At 38.2% G+C, this 19,009-nt stretch overlaps 1 protein-coding gene across 3 annotated transcripts in view; it reads right to left on the bottom strand.

Moving 5' to 3' along the window:
• The window catches only part of LOC131425716 (patj homolog), a 92,768-nt gene extending 74,729 nt beyond the window's left edge, over positions 1–18,039 (bottom strand). Inside the window, exons 1-2 of one of the 3 annotated variants that reach the window (XM_058587812.1) lie at positions 17,428–18,039; positions 6,438–8,613 (exon numbers count right to left, since the gene is read on the bottom strand). In XM_058587812.1, coding sequence (XP_058443795.1) covers positions 6,438–8,519 — 2,082 coding nt within the window. In that variant the 5' untranslated portion in view covers positions 8,520–8,613; positions 17,428–18,039. Of the gene's footprint in view, positions 1–3,058; positions 8,614–17,248; positions 17,304–17,427 lie in introns of those variants that run through there. The other 2 variants (XM_058587810.1, XM_058587811.1) reach the window with 2 other exon arrangements.
• Positions 18,040–19,009: the final 970 nt, after the last annotated feature.

Below are 19,009 nucleotides of genomic sequence, written 5' to 3' on the forward strand. Positions count from 1 at the left end.
CATTTTTGACTCATAATCATACACTGCGAAAAATGCATATAGAATTTCGTAAGTTATGAACTAATGAACCAAATAGAAGACAGTTCCATTACGTGATATAGAGTTTCATGAACGATTTTATGTGTTTCTCAACTCTTCTCTTGGCATTGCAGTGTTTTTATTGCATATATGTCTTCAATAATTGACACGATGCGGCTCGACAAAATTCACTGGGTTATTTCGACATACTCACACTAGCATTAACCTTTCAACTACTGAGAATAGCCACACCAACACATTCGCACGTGGATTGGACTATGGTTCTGAGATAAACATTATTCCAAGTTTTTTTTGCGTCCCGATTCTAAATGACTAAAGTTTTACATTCACTTTAAATATACTAGTCTCAAAGAAAATGTATAAAATAATAACTTGATGTCTCCATTATTAGCAGATTTGCAGTCAAATAGTTCCGCAATATTGATAGTTAACATATTTCCGGTAGTTTATAACTTTTCAGAATAAACTTATAAATAAACAATTATTAAATTGCTGAGCGTTACATGAATTTGTACTATCTCCGATACTATTGGAAATGTGAATTGAAAAAACGCAAACTAAGTAGGCTATGATGATAGAGTAACTCTCATTCGTACACTGATAAAAATTTGTACGATCGATTCGTATGTAAATTGCACTGCAATTTAATGTGCTGTTTTCATTTCAATACATAACCATATCAAATGCTTTGCACATGATGCTGGCGTGCAAATTATTTTCAGAGTAATATTGGAAACTGTTTCAACCGAAATATTGGCAATTTTGAAAGCTTCGCATTGCATTTGACAGGTCCAGTTACACGTGGCTGTAGAGTTCTTATAACCAGAGTGACGACAGTTGTTCGTTTGGAATGAGCCAACCGACCTGTCAAATACAATGTAAAGCTGATGGAACTGCCGGATTAAATGTTTTGAATTGTTGCCAACATTACGAATGAGATTTTTTCACTCTAGTTATAGGCACTCTACTAAGCTGGAAAATAAGAAAAGGAAAATAGGATTTGTGTGGTACGTATAGAAGCCAATTCTTCCGGTATTTTCGGAGACAGGAGAGCCATTTCGTGCTTTCGTTCATTCATTCATTAGACGACGAATTGTACAAGATTTCCAATTTCGAAGCACTATAGTCGGGTGGAAAAATGATTTGTGGCAATAACGGTAATAAAGAACGAATGAAAAGAACGGTCACGCAGGAGAGCCGAAGGTTAAGAGAAGGCGGGTTGAGGAGGGAGTACCGTCTCAACAATGTGTTGACAAAAGATGTCTTCAAGAGCAGAAATGTTGTTTTCATGAAGGAAGCAATTGAGACTGGTACCCAGTCAGTAGCAGTGAAGCCCAACATGTCAGAGTGAGTGCGTACGACTTTTACGAGTGTCGAACTTGTACTGCAGGGTTCGCCATAGCTAAACAGAAGACACATGACGGAGCACCACCGATAACTTGCTAGAAGTTCGGTTCTGGAATGTTTTACAAGTGGAACGAGAAACTTGAAACGTTCACCGGACACGAAAATCATGACGGTTGTTAGATTTGGTTTCTATGGAGCAATAAATTCTGAATAATGCTTTCAAAGCATTTTCAGAGACGCCACGTCGATGTTTGGAAGGAATGTTAAAGTCAACAGATCGCTTCAACCACCATTAGATTTCTATTTTCTCTACAATTCGGTGCTATGGTTCTTTGTACATATCAAAATCTCATACAACCCAATTTTACGATTACTACAAAACGAAAATCATAACGATATCGCAACATTCGAGCATATGCGAAAGAAGCCATTACATCATTAGAAGGATTAGAATATGTTTTATAGTATAAAAATCAGTGCCATAGCAAAAGTTACACTTTAAAAAAATATGTTCTTCGTCCCGTTCTACTCATTAACTCGATGCTGAAACTAAATTCAAACATCGTAACATTATACGTGGAAGTTTCTGCCCAGTTCAGCCAGCGGTTCTGTAGGTTGAAATTTATACGATTATAATGTTTGTGCCCTGTTGTAGTTTGTATGGAGAAAAGGGAATTGTGGCAAATTTCAAGCAATGAGAGTATATTAAAGAGCTATTAAGTTATTGACATTGGGCTAATGTATAACTTTGTGGCGCGTTGGATCATTTATTGTTAATCACTGAATGGCTGGATAAATTTCAGATTAGTTTTTAATTAAATAACACACTTCATTTCACAGAGCAATCCTCATTAGCTCTGGCTTTATGATGAAGCTGTCAACATAATGATGTGGTGGTAAAACGGATTGAAACTGCTGCAAAACTGCCATGCGTCTCCATCCTACATGATATGAGAGGAAAAGCATGGCAAATGTTGCAACAAACGGGTGCCCTTGTTTCTGTGTTCAGCGTTTTCAGATTCAATAAAACTTTAAATGAAACGCGTGAATACGAAGTTTGTATTTCATCTTTAACTCGACTGAATGTTAACGTCAAGCATAGGTATAGTTGGCAGCGCTGACGTCAAGAGCGCGGCAATAATTCGATGGAAGTAAGGAGTGAGGTAGGGAATCTCATTCGCTGTTTGCAACTGAAACATTTTTTGCATAGCGAATAGTGATTAGTAAAAAAAATTTCAATCACAAAATACAAAGTACGACCTGCCTTCTATTTACGACGCCATTGTTGTACCAGAGAACCAAAACTTTTACTTATATTCTCGATGTATGGGAGCTGTCAAGTTGTCCACGGGTTGTGTTGGACTGACCATACCCGCATAGCGTTTTGGCTACCTGGGCGGCCATGGCCACCAGACGGCTACCAAAATTGATTCAGTGACGGTTGTCAAATTCAATTTGACAAAACAAAGTCGCCTGTATCTAAGTTAGCCGAGCGTTTTCATCTTCTCATGCCATTTATACGGATTTATTTGTATAATACAGATTTTTACATCCTTATACAGATCTAATACAGACTACAGATTTTATACAGATTCTCTAAATTCAATACAGATTTATACAGATTTCACAAGAAGTAATAAAGAAAAATTAAACTGTTTTTGTCTGAGCTATCTTTTAGTATTTGATTGCAGTGGCGAGATGAAAGTTTATTAATCAACCGGCAAATCATAAATTAAAGTAAAAAAATGGGTGCAGATATTTGATGATCAACACAAAAACAAACATTTATATTACAATTAAAAGCTTTAGGCTAAGGCCGTAGACAGAATGAGCACGATAAAGCAGAGCCAAACTTGGTATTGACCAAAGCGAGTAATGCACTTACAGTAAATTAAAAGGACCTTTTCAGAGAGAAAGCTGAGCAGATTTATCGCTTGCACTCTAATAGGGCCGCTTTGGCTTGCTGAAAGTATGCTTCCCTCTTTTGGTCTACTAATGTCATCCACCAGCTCGGTTCAGCTTCTTGCGTTTATTCTGTCTGCGGCCTGAGAGTTGTATGACCTGACTGACATATTAAGTCAACTTTTAAATCTAGAAAAGTATATAGGAATTGAAATTTAATTGTGGTTGAAAAACCATTCATATTAAATTTCATCTTTACATATTTTTGTGAACTACGAAGATAAAAAATATATGCTCATTGAAACTCTCATTCTGTTAACCATAATCTATTGAGATACCGTTCAACATCATTTCATTGTAGAAATTTCATTTTATTAGTGAATACAGATAAACAGATTTTTTATACAGGGTAATACCGATTTTCTTTGAAAATATCTAATTTAATCAGCCATCTGGCAGCCAAGCGTATGCGGGTATTGGAGATTTCAGGAATTCAGAAATTACACAGTTTTGTACACACTTAATCTGTTTCGCTGAATTTCGGCAAAATATTTGCTGAGATTTGCACAGCCGAGTACTCGGTAATCATCTCGGTAAAAGAAAAAATTGCGGAGTCTCGGCAACCGCAAGTTTGACAAACGTCAGTTATTACCGAAAATATTAGTAAAAAGTTGACTGTACATCCGGCAAAACTTTTACTGTATGTTCAGCAAGTGATATATGTGAATTACCGAGATTCAATAGCTGGGAAATAAAAATAAAATCGGTTTTATTTTTTCGAAATTATAAATATTTCGTTTTATTTTCGTAAAAAAATACAGAAGAAAAATGAATAGACTATATTAAAGAATTTGTTACCGGTAGTACTCAATGCCTCTACCTTGAGGTAGACAGCGTTAACAGCGTTAACAGCGTTAACAGCGTTAAGAAAATAAAAATAGCTCAACAAGTGAAAATCATGCAACAGTAAATGCAGAACATATTCGATCCAATAGGGATTCAGGGATTTTCTCCAGAGAGCAACCACCTTCATCAAATTCGTTTGATATTACTACCAGTCGTGGTATCTCGTAATTCGGCATCCCGTAATAACTTCTTGACAGTAGACGCAGGCTATGGAAGGCGATTTCCATAAATAACAATTTGTAGTTATTATACTCACTGAAAAGTTAGTAGATTCTCTTCTGGACTACTTCAAAAATATACTCCATTTTTTCGAGTGATCATCGGAAAACTTCTGCAAAATATTGCGTCAGAAAATAACTGCTTCCTTTCAAGTGAAAATGTAAAGCGTAAATGACAGTTGTCTTGCCGAATTTCGGTAAAAGCTAACACATATCTCGAAATTTCGGCAAACGTGTTTGCTGATTCCGGCATAATCGTTATTCACTGCCAAGTTATGACAAAGTTCGGCAAAAAGATGCACTTTGCCAAAAAATTAGTAAATATTTTAAACCAATCTCGGAAAACATAAAATTGATTACTGACCGATTAGCAAAATTGTGTGTTGCCGATCTGTCTCGGCATTTTGCTTTACCGAGCTCGAGAACTGGTTTTAAGTGTGTAGTTATCTACGTTTCAATCCAAACTGACTATTCGAAGAAAACGGTTTCCTCCGTACAGATATAACGTGATTGAACCTAGAATACAATCGGATTTTCACCGACTGCAGTTTAGTTTTTTTTCGGTGAAACACCGAACAATCTGTTGATCAGTTTATTTTTCTTCCTTCAAATCACATGACGCCAATTTCATTTCATTTCTGTTCTGTTCTGTTCCGCGCGGCGTGGTTCCAAAGACGGCTGAAAAATTCATTCTCTTTCGAATGGTGCAATATACCGCTCGGTGACGATTTGCCTGGCGGTTCTGGGAAGAGGAGTCACAGAGTAGATTAAAATTGAAGATTTGACGGCAGTTGGCAGTGCTGCATATTCTGTTTTTTTTGGCATTCCCTATCGCATCCGAACGCTTTTTCAGTGGAAAGGAGGAGTCTCTAAACGACTTCATATTCTCATTACTTTTGGATCTATCTGTGACGTACTTTATTTTTATAAGTGAAAAGCCTGCTCCTATTTTTTTTGCTCTACCGGTATATCTCATCGATTCTTTCGTTTTTTTTCTACAAACATTTCAAGGTTAGAGGGTACACTCTTGTGCTAGTTGGATGAGTGTATACGATAATGTTCGAAACGAAACTTTTCCTTCCGTCATGTATTCGAAAACGATTCATGTGTACTTGGTTTTCTTTTTTAACTGCGTTTTATCCAACAAGGAAAAAATGTTCCTGGCAAAACGCTTCGCTCAGGGTTGTTCGGTTGCAAATATTGACTCTAAAGGAAAATTAGCTTGCACTTATACAATGTTGCTATATTAAATAAGCACTAAGGAACTTTTCTTTGATTTGTACAGCTAAACCTAAAATATATAGCAGTCATATTTGCAATTTTACTTACCCTCATAAAATAAAATGATATTCTAGGTATGTACACCGAAATCTTTCTTGTCAAACATATAAACAAATTATTCAGTATCAGAACGAGCATCCCTGAGATGAGACAATAAACTTCGTTCGCGTTTCCTATTCGATAATTTCATCTTTCAAAAAGTTATTGGAATTTCGCCAATCCTTTAACCGTAGTGAATGGCAATAGAGATTAGTAGCTCCTCTACTCTACCTCTTGTGCATCTACGGGAACAGGCCTACAAGTATTTGCTACTACTATTTTCTATCCTTTTTCTACTCTGCAATCACTAATCCTATAGGAAAGTTCCATGGATGTTCCCTTGATTTCTTTTTTCTTCTGCTTTTAGTACAAAATACAATAAATAGATCGAGCTCAAAATTAGGCGTTAAGCACGTTACTACTGCCAGAATTGACTTAATCAAACCGTAACCAGCGCACTCAAGATTCCTACGTTAGTCACTAACATATTTCAGAGAACATATTCTACTAATCCGAACTAAACTGATCTGCTTTTAGTCTATGTGTCGAGCCTTGCTAGATGTCCAACTCGAAAAACAGATCAATTATCTGTAGTTATGTGGTGGGTGTTTCCGGTGTCGAAGACAGATTGTTGTCCGACGTGGACAACGGTCGACACAGACCGATTCGAGCGGTACCGAGGGGAATTCCTTTTAGTATACTCACCGCAAGATCCAGCGTAGCCCCCTGCAAGCTGTGCTCGTTCACCGACACCAGCCGATCACCGGGAAATATAAAGTTTGTGGCTTCGGCAGATCCACCAGGGATTAAACCACGCACCACAATTACTGTGCCTTCGGTATCCAAAGGATCCTGGTAGTCCAATATGGAGAACCCGAATCCCCGTTCCGTTTTCTCAATGTCACAGTAGATTACCTCATTGGTCCACAAGGCCAAACCGGACACTTGTTCCACGGACTTGGAGCGTTGCTGATCGGTCAGTGTGGCCGTGCTAGAGGTGTACAGTGAACTTTCTGACTGAGCCTTTGTCAGAATGCCTTGCAAACTTTGAAGACTTTGAAGACCCCCGGCTAGGAGACTACGAGCTTCGAAAGCCTCCGCATTCTGGGAGGTGTTGATCACAGTTGGTGCGGAAGAACCACGAGCACAAATCACTCTCACTTTTGCGGGGAGTTCTTTGAGAATTTTTACCACATCGATATGTTTTAGGCCCTGCAGACGATGTTCGTTCACCTGCAGTAACTCGTCCCCTGGCTTCAATGTTCCATCACGTCCTACGGGACCGTCTTCCAGAATTGATCGGATATAATGATGAGGACGCACTTCAACACCACCCTCCACTTCCACCGTTCCTTCCAAGCTGATACCTAATCCAGATAGTTTCTGTATATCAGCAAATATTACCTGACTGCACGGAATCTGTTTCTGCCACATTTCAATGATCGGGTCCAATTCCACGATTGGAGTTACCAGCTGTGAAGCACTTCGCACTGTGTCACCTTGACCATCTAACACTAGATCCATGTTTTCCTTCATCGGTGTTGCAGCAGTGGAGGCAGCCATGGCCGCAATAATCTCTCCATTTTCGTACAAACCATTCTCACTACAATCTCCATTTTCCAACAGAAACACGTTGGAATCATACGTAGTAGCTGACTCCATCTCTGGTTCGATACCACAATCGCCACATTCGGTTACCATGGAGTCGGCATCGGATTTCGCCAAACAAATCGACAATGTCGTTACCGAGGGCGACTGAACCATCGAACACCTATGCTGGTACTGCGTCAATTGCGGATTGCTCGCAGCGTTTGCACTCGCGGAACTTGTATCAATCAATGCCACCTGTAAGTGTTCATACTTCCTACCGCGCAGAAACCGTTCCAGAGATAGTTTCACCGCAATATCGGTATTCCTCAAAAGCTCCACCGCTTGGTGGTTAGTTACACCACTTAAGGACTTCCCATCAACTGCAACTATACGATCGTTGATTTGAATTTTACCACTCATTTCCGCTGCACTACCCTCGATAATACTCTTCACGAAAATCCCCGAAAGATCTTCCTCTTCACACACATAACCAGCCACGGTAATGCCTAAACCGTACACATTCTTCCGTAGCTCTACCTCGTATGTTTCCGTTTCTGGTGTTTCCGGTGAGTCGACATAGTCCTGGGGATCCGGTGGAGGCAACGGTGGTGGTGGCATCTGCTGCTGCTGGTCAATATCTAGCAAAGGTTTCCCAAGCACTTGTGGAATCGATATCGAGGAAGGAGATATTAATGCTAGACTACTGGCATCGATATTTATTGTGTTGTTCACTGCGACCACTTCGATATGAGTAGGACATAGCTCATCCGATTCCTCGACCGGTGATTGTAGAAACGCACCCGACGTATAACCAGCTGTTTGTAGCAGCGTACGATCGAGTTCTTCCGGATCGGTTAGCATCTTGGTGGGAATGATCGGTGCATGACTCGCTAGAGCCTGATAGTCCGGTGAAGTCGGTTCTACCGGACGAGCCACTATAATTCGTACTTGATGTCCGGTTTGTCGCAGCACGGTTGCCACCTGTTCCGAGCTGAATCCACGCAGATTGACATCGCCAATCTGCAGCACGTGGTCACCGCTCTGCAGTCGTCCATCGCGCTCGGCCACCGAACCGGGAATTAGGGCCTTAATGACGACCCCGGTGCTGCGACCCCCAACCAACATGAACCCCAGACCATTGCCGTCGTTGATGAGATCGATAATTTCCACCTGCGACCACTCGGTACTGAGCACCATGACGTCAACCAAGAACGTTCTTCGGTTATTGGAAATAGCATAATCTTACTGCAGCCAGTTCTAGTTCTGCCAGACGCGTCGCATAGTTGTCAATCTGAAAATAGGGAGACGAAAACTTGCATGAGTTTAATGGGATAAATAACGATTTTCATGAATTGTTTTTATGACAATGAAATTGTTGTCAAATGAATCAATATCAATATATGTAACACATGGATCAATAAGTCCCGAGACTAAAGCAGAGATGGCGCTCGTAGTAAACCAGTAGCCATGTCTTTCTAGAGTACTAACCTTTGCTTGAAACGGGTCAAAATTTCAAGTCGATCCGACCAGAAACAGCTGAGTTATCGAGGTTGGAGTAAAGTCGTTTTGTAGTTTGTTTAAAAATGGAAAAAACCGAGTTTCGTGTTTTGATAAAACATTGTTTTTTAATGGGTAAAAACACCGTACAAGCGAAACAATGGACTGAAAAATGTTATCCGGACTCTTGTCCATCAAAAGCAACGATTTGTCGGTGGTTCGCTGAGTTTAAACGTGGTCGTACCGACACAAATGACGCGGAACGCTCGGGTAGACCTGTGGAAGCTGTTACACCGGAAAATGTGAGTGAAGTGACAAAAATTATAATGAAAGATCGTAAAGTGAAGCTCCGTAAGATTGCTGAGATGACACAGATATCATATGGAAGTGTATTTACTATCCTTCATGAAAAATTGAGCATGAAAAAGGTTTTTTCCAAGTGGGTGCCGCGATTGCTTTCGATGGAACAAAAACAGCAACGAGTCGATGATTCAGAAAGCAGTTTATCGAAAAAAAAAAAACGTTGGAACCATTGTATCACCCTAAAAGGTGATTATGTTGATGAATAAAAAAAAATTTGCAAAAAAAATGTTGTTTCCATTGTTAGTCTCGGGACTTGTTGATCCATGTGTTATCCATGTTTCACTGAACCGTCACGGAACTGAAATGTGCGAATAGTCCTTAATGGAATAGTAGGCCAGGGTTACAAGCAAGCAGAATACTCCAACTACGTATTGAATTATTTGAAATTAGTTTCATTTTCATATTTTATCAACAAACAATTGAAATCGACATTGATGGTAGCATATAGTTCAGTGTTAACAAGTAAAATTAGTTTAACATTATGTAAATATAGTTAAAGGATTGAAAAACTTGTACTGACATGTTTTCGTTCTAACGTTCCGGAAGTTTGGACAATTTTATGTCTAGAATGTATCCGGAAGAAAAGCTTGATCTCGGATATATTAAAGGACATAGCCTACGACAGAGAGGGTGTATGGAGTAGAAAGTTGACATCTCATCCGAAATGTTGGCAATCTGTTTTATATTGAATTTAACATTTCTCCTGTTCGTTTGGAATGACACTGACAGCAAATATTTCTTTCAAACGAACAGCTGTCGTCACTCTTCGTACATGCACTCTGACCACGAAATCTTTTATATATAAAGACGAGTATGAGAAATGGTTCTATGTGCAAATTACAGTTTCACATTATTTCTGTTCTCTTTCGATCATAGCGGTACTAATAAAGACTGTCCCAGAAAGTATGGACGCACTTTGATTTCGCTGTAAATAATTCACAAGTGTTAGATATTCAAATTTTATTCGATATACTGATAATATTAGACTACAACAACAGAATATTACTCCTTTTTTTGCTCGAACGCCTTCAGTATACATTTATCCAACTGAGGGTTAACAGGACCTTTTTTTCGACCCGTTTTCGGTTTACCCTCACCGAACTTCCTGATTGCATTTCGCACGGCTTTTTCACTTACTCCTTCCATTTTTGCTATCTTTCTCAGTGACAGTCCGCGTTCTGTGCACCATTTGTACACAATTTTTCGACGTTGTTCTGCTGAAAGTCCACGCATTTCGAAACAAACTAATGAAAACGAATAAACAATTGCACTAGTGGGTAGAGAAGAGTAAACAACAGGACGCAGCTATAAAAATTGACAGATTCTGAAACATTGCGAAATGGCAGCGGTTTTTGGTTGCGTCCATACTTTCTGGGACAGTCTTTATATCATTCCCTTTAAGTCTTAACACCGAATGACTACTAACGTCATTGAGCGAATGATCTTTAGGGTTAGAACTGAATAAACAAAAAGTACTAACGCCATCGCACTGAACGCCTCTATTCCTGTAATAATTGGCAATCTTACACAGAACTATTTTTACCTAACGCGTCATCCAAGCGTCATTATTTTATTTTTTCTTTAGGATGACGATTGAATTTTACACAGGTTGCTATGAAAACTCATTTAATTTTTATTATTTTGTAGAATTTTAGGATCTATTACAAGAACTGATCATTTGAAAATGCAAGATAATGTGTTTTGGCATTAAAAATGCCTTACTCTTCACTATATGGGGCCGGGTGTCAATTAAAAGTTTCAAAAATAGTCGCGTAACCTTTTTATGTCATAATTTTGAACGTTAATAACTCGGTCATTTGTTGATGGATTGTTATAATTTAACAACCAATCGATTCGGAAACTTTTAACTTAAACATGTATGACGACGTCTTTTCAGTATTTCAATAGTATACTATTGAAAAAATGGTTGGAATCGACATATGTTTTCATCCACCAATCCCTGTTGTACAAAATGACGTCAACTTCTTGTTCGGCATAGGAGGCTTTGCGTCATGCATAAAAAACACCGTTTCGTTATGCGTAGTATGAAGAGAAATCTATAAATATAGGCTGCACAATATTTCTTTGCCTAGTTGATGTTTGACTGTGAATGAAACAAGTAGCTTGTCCAGTAAGCTGATGATTGGATTGTATATGCGTTCACTTGCTGGATTGTCGCTTTCGCATTATGTGTTGGTGAAATTTCCTGATGTCTGTGCAACACCGTGTTCGCTTGAGTACTTATATAACATCTAGCTATTGAAAACCCGAATCAGCGTGGTTACCGATTCTTTTGAAATATCCCATGTATTTAGCAAATTTTTGGTCGATTTTGCCATTAAAAATGCCTTACGCTTCGCTTCCCGGGGCTGGGTGTCAATTTAAAACATGCAAAACTAATCGCGTAACATTTGTAACAATTGCATACCATTGAAAAATTGGTTTGAATTGAGTATTTTATTTTGGTTCTCTGGTAACTATCAGGCCAATTTAGAATTATCGGCGATAGATTTTTCGGATCTAATTTGCAGCGCTTGTTCCTCGATGATTTGTTAATGAATTTTCCTAATTCAAATGATTTCAAAGCTTCAATATTGTAAGCTTGAAAATGTTTTAATTTGTCAACGGATCGGTTTGCATACTTAAATCTCCATTCCCATACGAACAAAACGTGACAATGTGACTGAACAAGTTGTTGTCCCACCAGGAATTAAAAGCTTCAAAAGATTCAAAATTAAATTCTGAAACTTATCTTAAAGCGGCCTCCTCGGTTTAGTAGTATAAATGAGTTCCACAGGCTCACATATACAGTACAATTAGATGCAATATCATATAGTATCAAAGATAAACTTAAGGTAAGTTTACCTGCGATTTTACATGTATCGTTTGAAAAGAAACCCTCGTAGAATTTGGTTAACCGTCAGTTTCAGTTCAATTATTATTTGCTTCAAAACAATAAGCGTCTGATGGCTACACGCGTTGTAACTATGACAATGTTCATCCATGTGTTAATAACATCAAGTTACAATATGAACAAAATTTCGGAATTTTGTTGCGTATCCATTCCGTATATTCCTAATATGCCAAAGCGAAAATCAATGTAAGTAACTAAATATTTTATGCGGACTGTTTCACATGTTTTCTTCCTCGTATTGTTGCCATATTATTTCCGAAGATTATCGACGATTTTGAAGGATTAATAAAATTACACCATTACTGAGATTACATTCTCTTGGATCGATAAACTGTTTATAACATTAATAAGTCCACCCAGTGAACAACCATTATTAGGTTAAAACTGGGGGTAAATAAACGATATAAATCAAATCAAATTAATAAGTTTGTACGTTTCTCGAAAATTATCATCATAAAATAAAATAGTTTCATTTGTTCAGGTTTAAATCTTTAGATTGTTTGTATCTAAAATTGAGCTTTCAAGTAACTTTGAAGTATAGTGAAGTTTAGTGTATCATCATCATTATCATCTTTATTTTTGTATTTATTATGAAGACCCTAGAAACGTTTCATTTTTAATGTTATTGTGCTCGGTCGTGTCTTGAATACAACTCTCTAATTTTTTTTTTCGTGTTATCATGTTAAATCTTATAAGAGGATATGCTGACCAATATTGAGATCCGGAATTTGGTTCGGTTCAGCTGAGGTTATTTTGAACGCTAGAGGAATAAATCGACAGGCGGTAAAAAACTTTTTTGCCTTTCTCATATAGAAAGGCTATACAATCACTGTGAAAACCGATTTTTGATCCAAGGTCCGGAGGGTCGAATGCCGTATACCATTTGACTCAGCTCGACGAAATGAGTAAATGTCTGTGAGTGTGTGTATGTATGTATGTGTGTATGTGACAAATAATGTCACTCGATTTTCTCAGAGATAGCTGAACCGATTTTCACAAACTCAGATTCAAATGAAATGCCTTAGTTTTTTATGCCGATCTGACTTCCGTTTCCGGAATTACAGGGTGATATGCACCAAAAAAATAAAAATAAAACTCAATTTTCTCAAAAATGGCGTGACGATTTTAACAAACTTATATTCAAACGAAAGGTCTTATAGTCCCATAGATCGCTATTGAACTTTATCTTTATCCGATTTTCGGTTCCGGAATTACAAAAAAAAAGTGGAAATCTATGAGAAAATACGCACTCAATTTTCTCGTAAATTCCTTAACCGATTTTTACAAACTAAAATGCAAATAAAATTCTTAAAAAGTCCTCGAAAAATTGATCCAGATCCGGTTCCGGTATTACAGCGCGATAAGTGAAAAGTTTTCAATTTCATGAGTATTTTTCAAAAGTGATGTCGAAACGAGGGGCAATTTTTTATAAAATTTACTGGTAAATTCATCTAGATCTTGTTAGTTAGTGGATATATAAATCTACTTTGGGGATACTAGTCCCCGGTTTCCGCTTCCGAACACACCGGTAATTGTGAAGAAAAGCGATTTTCACAAATCATGATTCAAATTAAAGCTCTCAGTGTCTGTGTCTGAAATACTGTGCAATTTCATCCACATCCGACATCCAATTCCGAAATTATGAGACGATGAGTATCAAAACATTCAAACTGTCATATAAAATGATGCAAAACCGGTACGCATCGGTACGTGCTGGTACGGATGAAGAAAACACCACCGCCTAGCACACAGCGTGCTTTGTTCAATTTTTGTATAGCGTGCAGGGTTGCCACATTTAATTCTATATTAAATTGACATAACTGTTTGAAAACATTATGGTAGTTTATACCCGAAGAGAGTTTTTGATTTTATTCAAGTTTGAAAAACGTTTCATTCTCGATTCAACAGTAAACATAGAATTAAAGTATTTTTTTACTTTTAGTGATTTTTTAAGCAAAACGTGAAGTAAAACTGAAGTTTTGCCATTTTAATTAGTTTTTACGTTTACAGGAGTGATTTATTATTGAAATAATCCTTACAATCGTTGTCTTCCTTTTTATTTTGACATTTCAAAGGGTATAATATGTCACTGTTGTGCGGCATAATGTATATGTATTACCACTGATTTGTTGTGGGGAAACGTTCAAAGTGTCTGTTAAAACACCCGTAAAAGGCACACTGAGAATTAGAATCAGTAACTTTATTTTTTTATCTTTGGGCCCCTCCCGAAACGAAATCCTGGGTACGGGTCTGGTACCAGTACACACTTTAAATCGATTCTCGAGCTCGGTATAATATGATGCCGAATTAGATCGGCAACCAGATAATTTACTGATTGTTCAGTAATACACTTTTCTTTTCTTTTCCGAATTTCGATATTCTGATATTTCAGTAAAGCAAGGATGGCTTTTATCGTATCAAAGAACGCTCACTAGCAACTCCTCACACGATTCAATCAGTGCCATCTAAGAGAGACGGATATCATCGCAGCAACAAAAAACCATCATGGTTCATTTAACATAGAATAGACACCAGTGCGAGAGCGAATATTTCGTGATGATCTGTCTGAGAATCAAAGTTTAGCTCGCTGCTGTGGGGATTCTCTCTGAAGCAACAAACGGTCGCTTATTCTCGTTCCGCGATCCGATTCCGTATGGGCAGTTGATAATTGCAATAGAATCATTTTACTATTGCCGCTTATTCTAACTATGTGCATATAACCTTTGTATAAGTTGTGTCTATGAAAATGTTTGTGAATGCTCCAAACAAGGGTTTTGAAATATTACAACCTAGTATGAGAATCATCACGTCGAATGATCGATTCGATTTCCGGCGATAACTGGCGATTCTCTCTTGGTAATTTCCACACAACGCCGATCATTGCAAAACTGTATATATTTGGTAAGGGCATGAAATATTCAGAGTATAAGGTAAAACGAAGAAATGTAGAAACATTCTCTCACGGGTCATGCATTGAGAGGCAGCGAATTCTAGTAGCACTCTTCTACCGGATTGAAAATGTTGTATACAATATTGATAAATATCGAGCAGCCTTTGTTAAATTTTCGGCAATCATCAACACTGTAGTAACCCACTTAGAAAAAACGTTCAACGGTGGTCCTTCATTGGTCCAATACCTTGGATCATTGGTCCAATGAAAGTCCAATCAATCGTTCAACGGGAGGCCAACACGGGATCTTCGTTTGCCGATTTGGGAACAGACCGTTGAACCGAATGCCATTTTTTTTCGTTCAACAAACCCGTCAGACAGAGGTTGTTGAGCCATTTTTAACATGAGGAGTTGGAGCCCCGTTGGACTAGTTTTACTGCAGAATTTCTGAATTTTTTCCACTCATTTGTTTAAACTAACAATACATACCTGCACAATAGTTCTACTTCACGTAGAATAACAAATTTTCTTTCTATGGAAAGGAAACACTTAATTTTCACACTATTTTTGCAAGAGAAAAAACAACAACAAACCGTTCCAGCAAATTGAACGAATATTGCGTGCAATATGCCGTTCAACAAGCGCTCAAAAACCAACAAAAAGAGCGTGAGAGGGAAAGCGCATTTTCACCGAAATTTTGCATAACGTTTTGCTGAAAATTGTCAATAAATAACAAACGTACCGAAAACAGCAAATCAGTCAGCAGAACAGTGTGCTAGCATTTGTTGAAATTCAGCGAAACACATGTCATCTAATGTCACCTGTCGGTTTTGCAAAGCATCGCGTCATCATTTCGTGAAGCGATAAAAGATATCAAGAACCGTGTAGTTTGCATATATAGGACTATTGTACTAATAATCATCGCATTGGTAGAGTTACCATACTATTTTACCGATTACTCGACCTTCAATCAATGAATTGTGAATTGCTACGGCACTAAAATGCAATACCGAAGAAAAAGTAGTTAAACACTGCTGTTACAGCGACGCGAAAACTCGAAGCGAATGCACCTAATTTCATCTTACTCTTGAGGTCAATCTAGCTAATGGTTTTCGTATAGGGGATGACTAATGGAGCTGGGGGTTAATGGGAGTACCATTACCCTACTTATAAATATCTGCTTATTTTCATGTAGAAACGTTGAGGAGCACTAGAAATCAATATTTTTAGACGAGATGTTTTCTTCTATGATTTCCTTTTTCAAATTCTGAATTAAAATGAGCATCAATAAAACACCCCTTTTCCCAACGTTAGATTTTGTGATAATTATTTCATACAACAATAAGCAAAATCCTTTATACGTTCGATTACTGGTGACTCGGTATTTCATGATTCAATCCTGATCGCTTTTGCCGAGCTAAAAGCAAAATTGCTGCTGGTAAGTTCGGCAATAATTGACAGTTAGCAAATTTAGGATTACCAAGATTCTCAGTAATTAGTAAGTAATTTCGAGAGAAACAGTGTCATCTCAAGTCCTGCCTACCTAGATCCTACACCATAACAAAAAATGACAATTTAGTTTAAATTACAAAACGTGAAAATATTCAATTAAATTCAATAAACCAATTGTGATTTATATATTCATGGGAAGAAATTTATTTTGAATGATGCATACGAAAAAAAAGAGCAGCATCGGATCTTATCAAATGACAGATCATCAAAGTTGAAAAAAACGACATTCGCTGACTCACGGATCTGTTGTTTGGTACAAAATTCCCCATTGGTATCCCACTGTGTAGGTTCGATTGCTTATCTCGACAGGTTTTGCGTCTGCTCATGATAGCATTAATATTATGATTCAGTTGAAATTTGTCCTGAACGATGTCTCCTTCGACTAACGGCTGAACCCAAAACCATTCTGCATTTATCGCACGGTCATGGGGAGGGAAATACTGTCGAAATCAGCGAAAATGGTGAGTTTGTTTACGGGATTTACTCTCATCCTCATGTTGCTATCCGAGATTGACTGAACAAATCCCTTCGGATGGCACGTCCAAATGACGGTAACATAACATTACTGAAATATTACCTCATAATAAAGTAAAATATGTAAAGGGTAACCGTGCCCATTTGAAATTCAGATCTAATATACTGTTATTCTAATTTCTTGCAGCGAGGTAAAGATTTTGATACCAATTTTAGCGATTATTGACTGAATGATGTAGAATGGTGGTGCGATGAAAATAGGTTCAATTACCATACCATTTTGTTCTGCTTCATCTAACTTTTCGGTGGCCCCCTCAGTGTCAATGTTTACTCGTAAATGAGGCGAAGATGGAAATACTGAGCATCGTCCAGTGAATTTTCCTTTCCACTTAGGTAGGTAGGAGTAAGATGTGTTGTGTGACAACGGGTGGGGTGTCAAAATGTCATACACATACCTTTTCTCCGTAACCGCGTATTACAAAACGGGTATTGACTCTATGCATCCGAAGCTATCCAAAGGAGAATACTCGTTTTTTGCCAGTTCCACTCCCAAACGCAACCCTTCCCACTTAGAAAAAAACGTTCAACGGTGGTCCTTCATTGGTCCAATACGTTGGATCATTGGTCCAATGAAAGTCCAATCAATCGTTCAACGGGAGGCCAACACGGGACCTTCGTTTGCCGATTTTGAAACAGACCGTTGAACCGAATGCCATTTTTTTGGTTCAACAAACCCGGCAGACAGAGGTCCATTGTTGAGCCATTTTTAACATGAGGAGTTGGAGCCCCGTTGGACTAGCTTTACTTCAGAATTTCTGAAGTTTTTTCCACTTATTTGTTTAAACTAACAATACATACCTGCACAATTCTTCTACTTCACGTAGAATAACAACAAATTTTCTTTCTATGGAACGGTAACACTTAATTTTCACACTATTTTTGCAAGAGAAAAAACTACAACAAACCGTTCCAGCAAATTGCACGAATATTTCGTGCAATATATCGTTCAACAAGCGCTCAAAAATCGACAAAATTGAACGGCCTGCTGATAGGGAGCTTTAGCTCAACAGACGTCAAACGTACAACAAGATATTACCGATTTCGCACTGGGTTGTCTTGATTATTCACCGTCGGTAGATTCGGTCTCACAGACAGCACTGTTGCTTTGTTACATGCATAATCACTTCACTTGTAACTGGAACCGCTAGAGATATTCCTACATTTGTATCAATTTTCGCTCATCGAATCACATAAATCTTCACCGTTTCTACTCGTTATATGATTTTAAGATATTCTTGCAGACTTTTAATGATTGGCGTATTTCCTCGTTGAACAGAGAAAGGATTTTTTTTTTCATTCACTACAACTGCACCCACTACCGTTTGACAATCGGTAAAATTTTTCCCAATTTTCTTTCGCCTCGCCCAGCTTTAATACATCTTATACTCCTCACAATCGGCAGCGACTTTCAGCCAACAGGTTATCCATTATGGTTCGATCAAATGTATCAATAACACACGAGTTGGTGGTTTTTGTTTCACACATAAAACGCTAAATTTACGCGAATCACTACCTCCTCCGATATGGGAACGCGCACGGATCGAAGTGACAACGAGAAATGATTGAAACACCAATATTCAACCAGACCCAAACCTAGAACGAGATGATGTAGGTTTTCCAATGAACCAACCAACCCAACCTACCCTTCTAACCGACGATGCTTTCTGAGCTGTGCCTGTTCGGTATGGAAAACACAAAACTTTTCACGAGTGTGTGTGTGTGCGTGTGAGTGGAAAACTCCGACTGACAAATGTGGCGCCTGCGTCCAGCGTTGAAAGCACGTGTTGGATCGAGCAGCCGAAAATGGATTGGCGGATAGGCCTTTTTCCGGCGGACGAAAAGTCTTCGAGCAATCGTATTCCAAAGATTACTGTTTGAAAGAGATTCATTCACCACAACAATAAAATGGTCGTTACTGATAGTCAAGTCACTTGTAAAATCTATCTCTCATTACCGAACCAAATCCAAGTGAGCAGA

This window comes from Malaya genurostris, chromosome 1 (assembly GCF_030247185.1).
Source record: "Malaya genurostris strain Urasoe2022 chromosome 1, Malgen_1.1, whole genome shotgun sequence".
NCBI classification, from domain to species: Eukaryota; Metazoa; Arthropoda; class Insecta; order Diptera; family Culicidae; genus Malaya; species Malaya genurostris.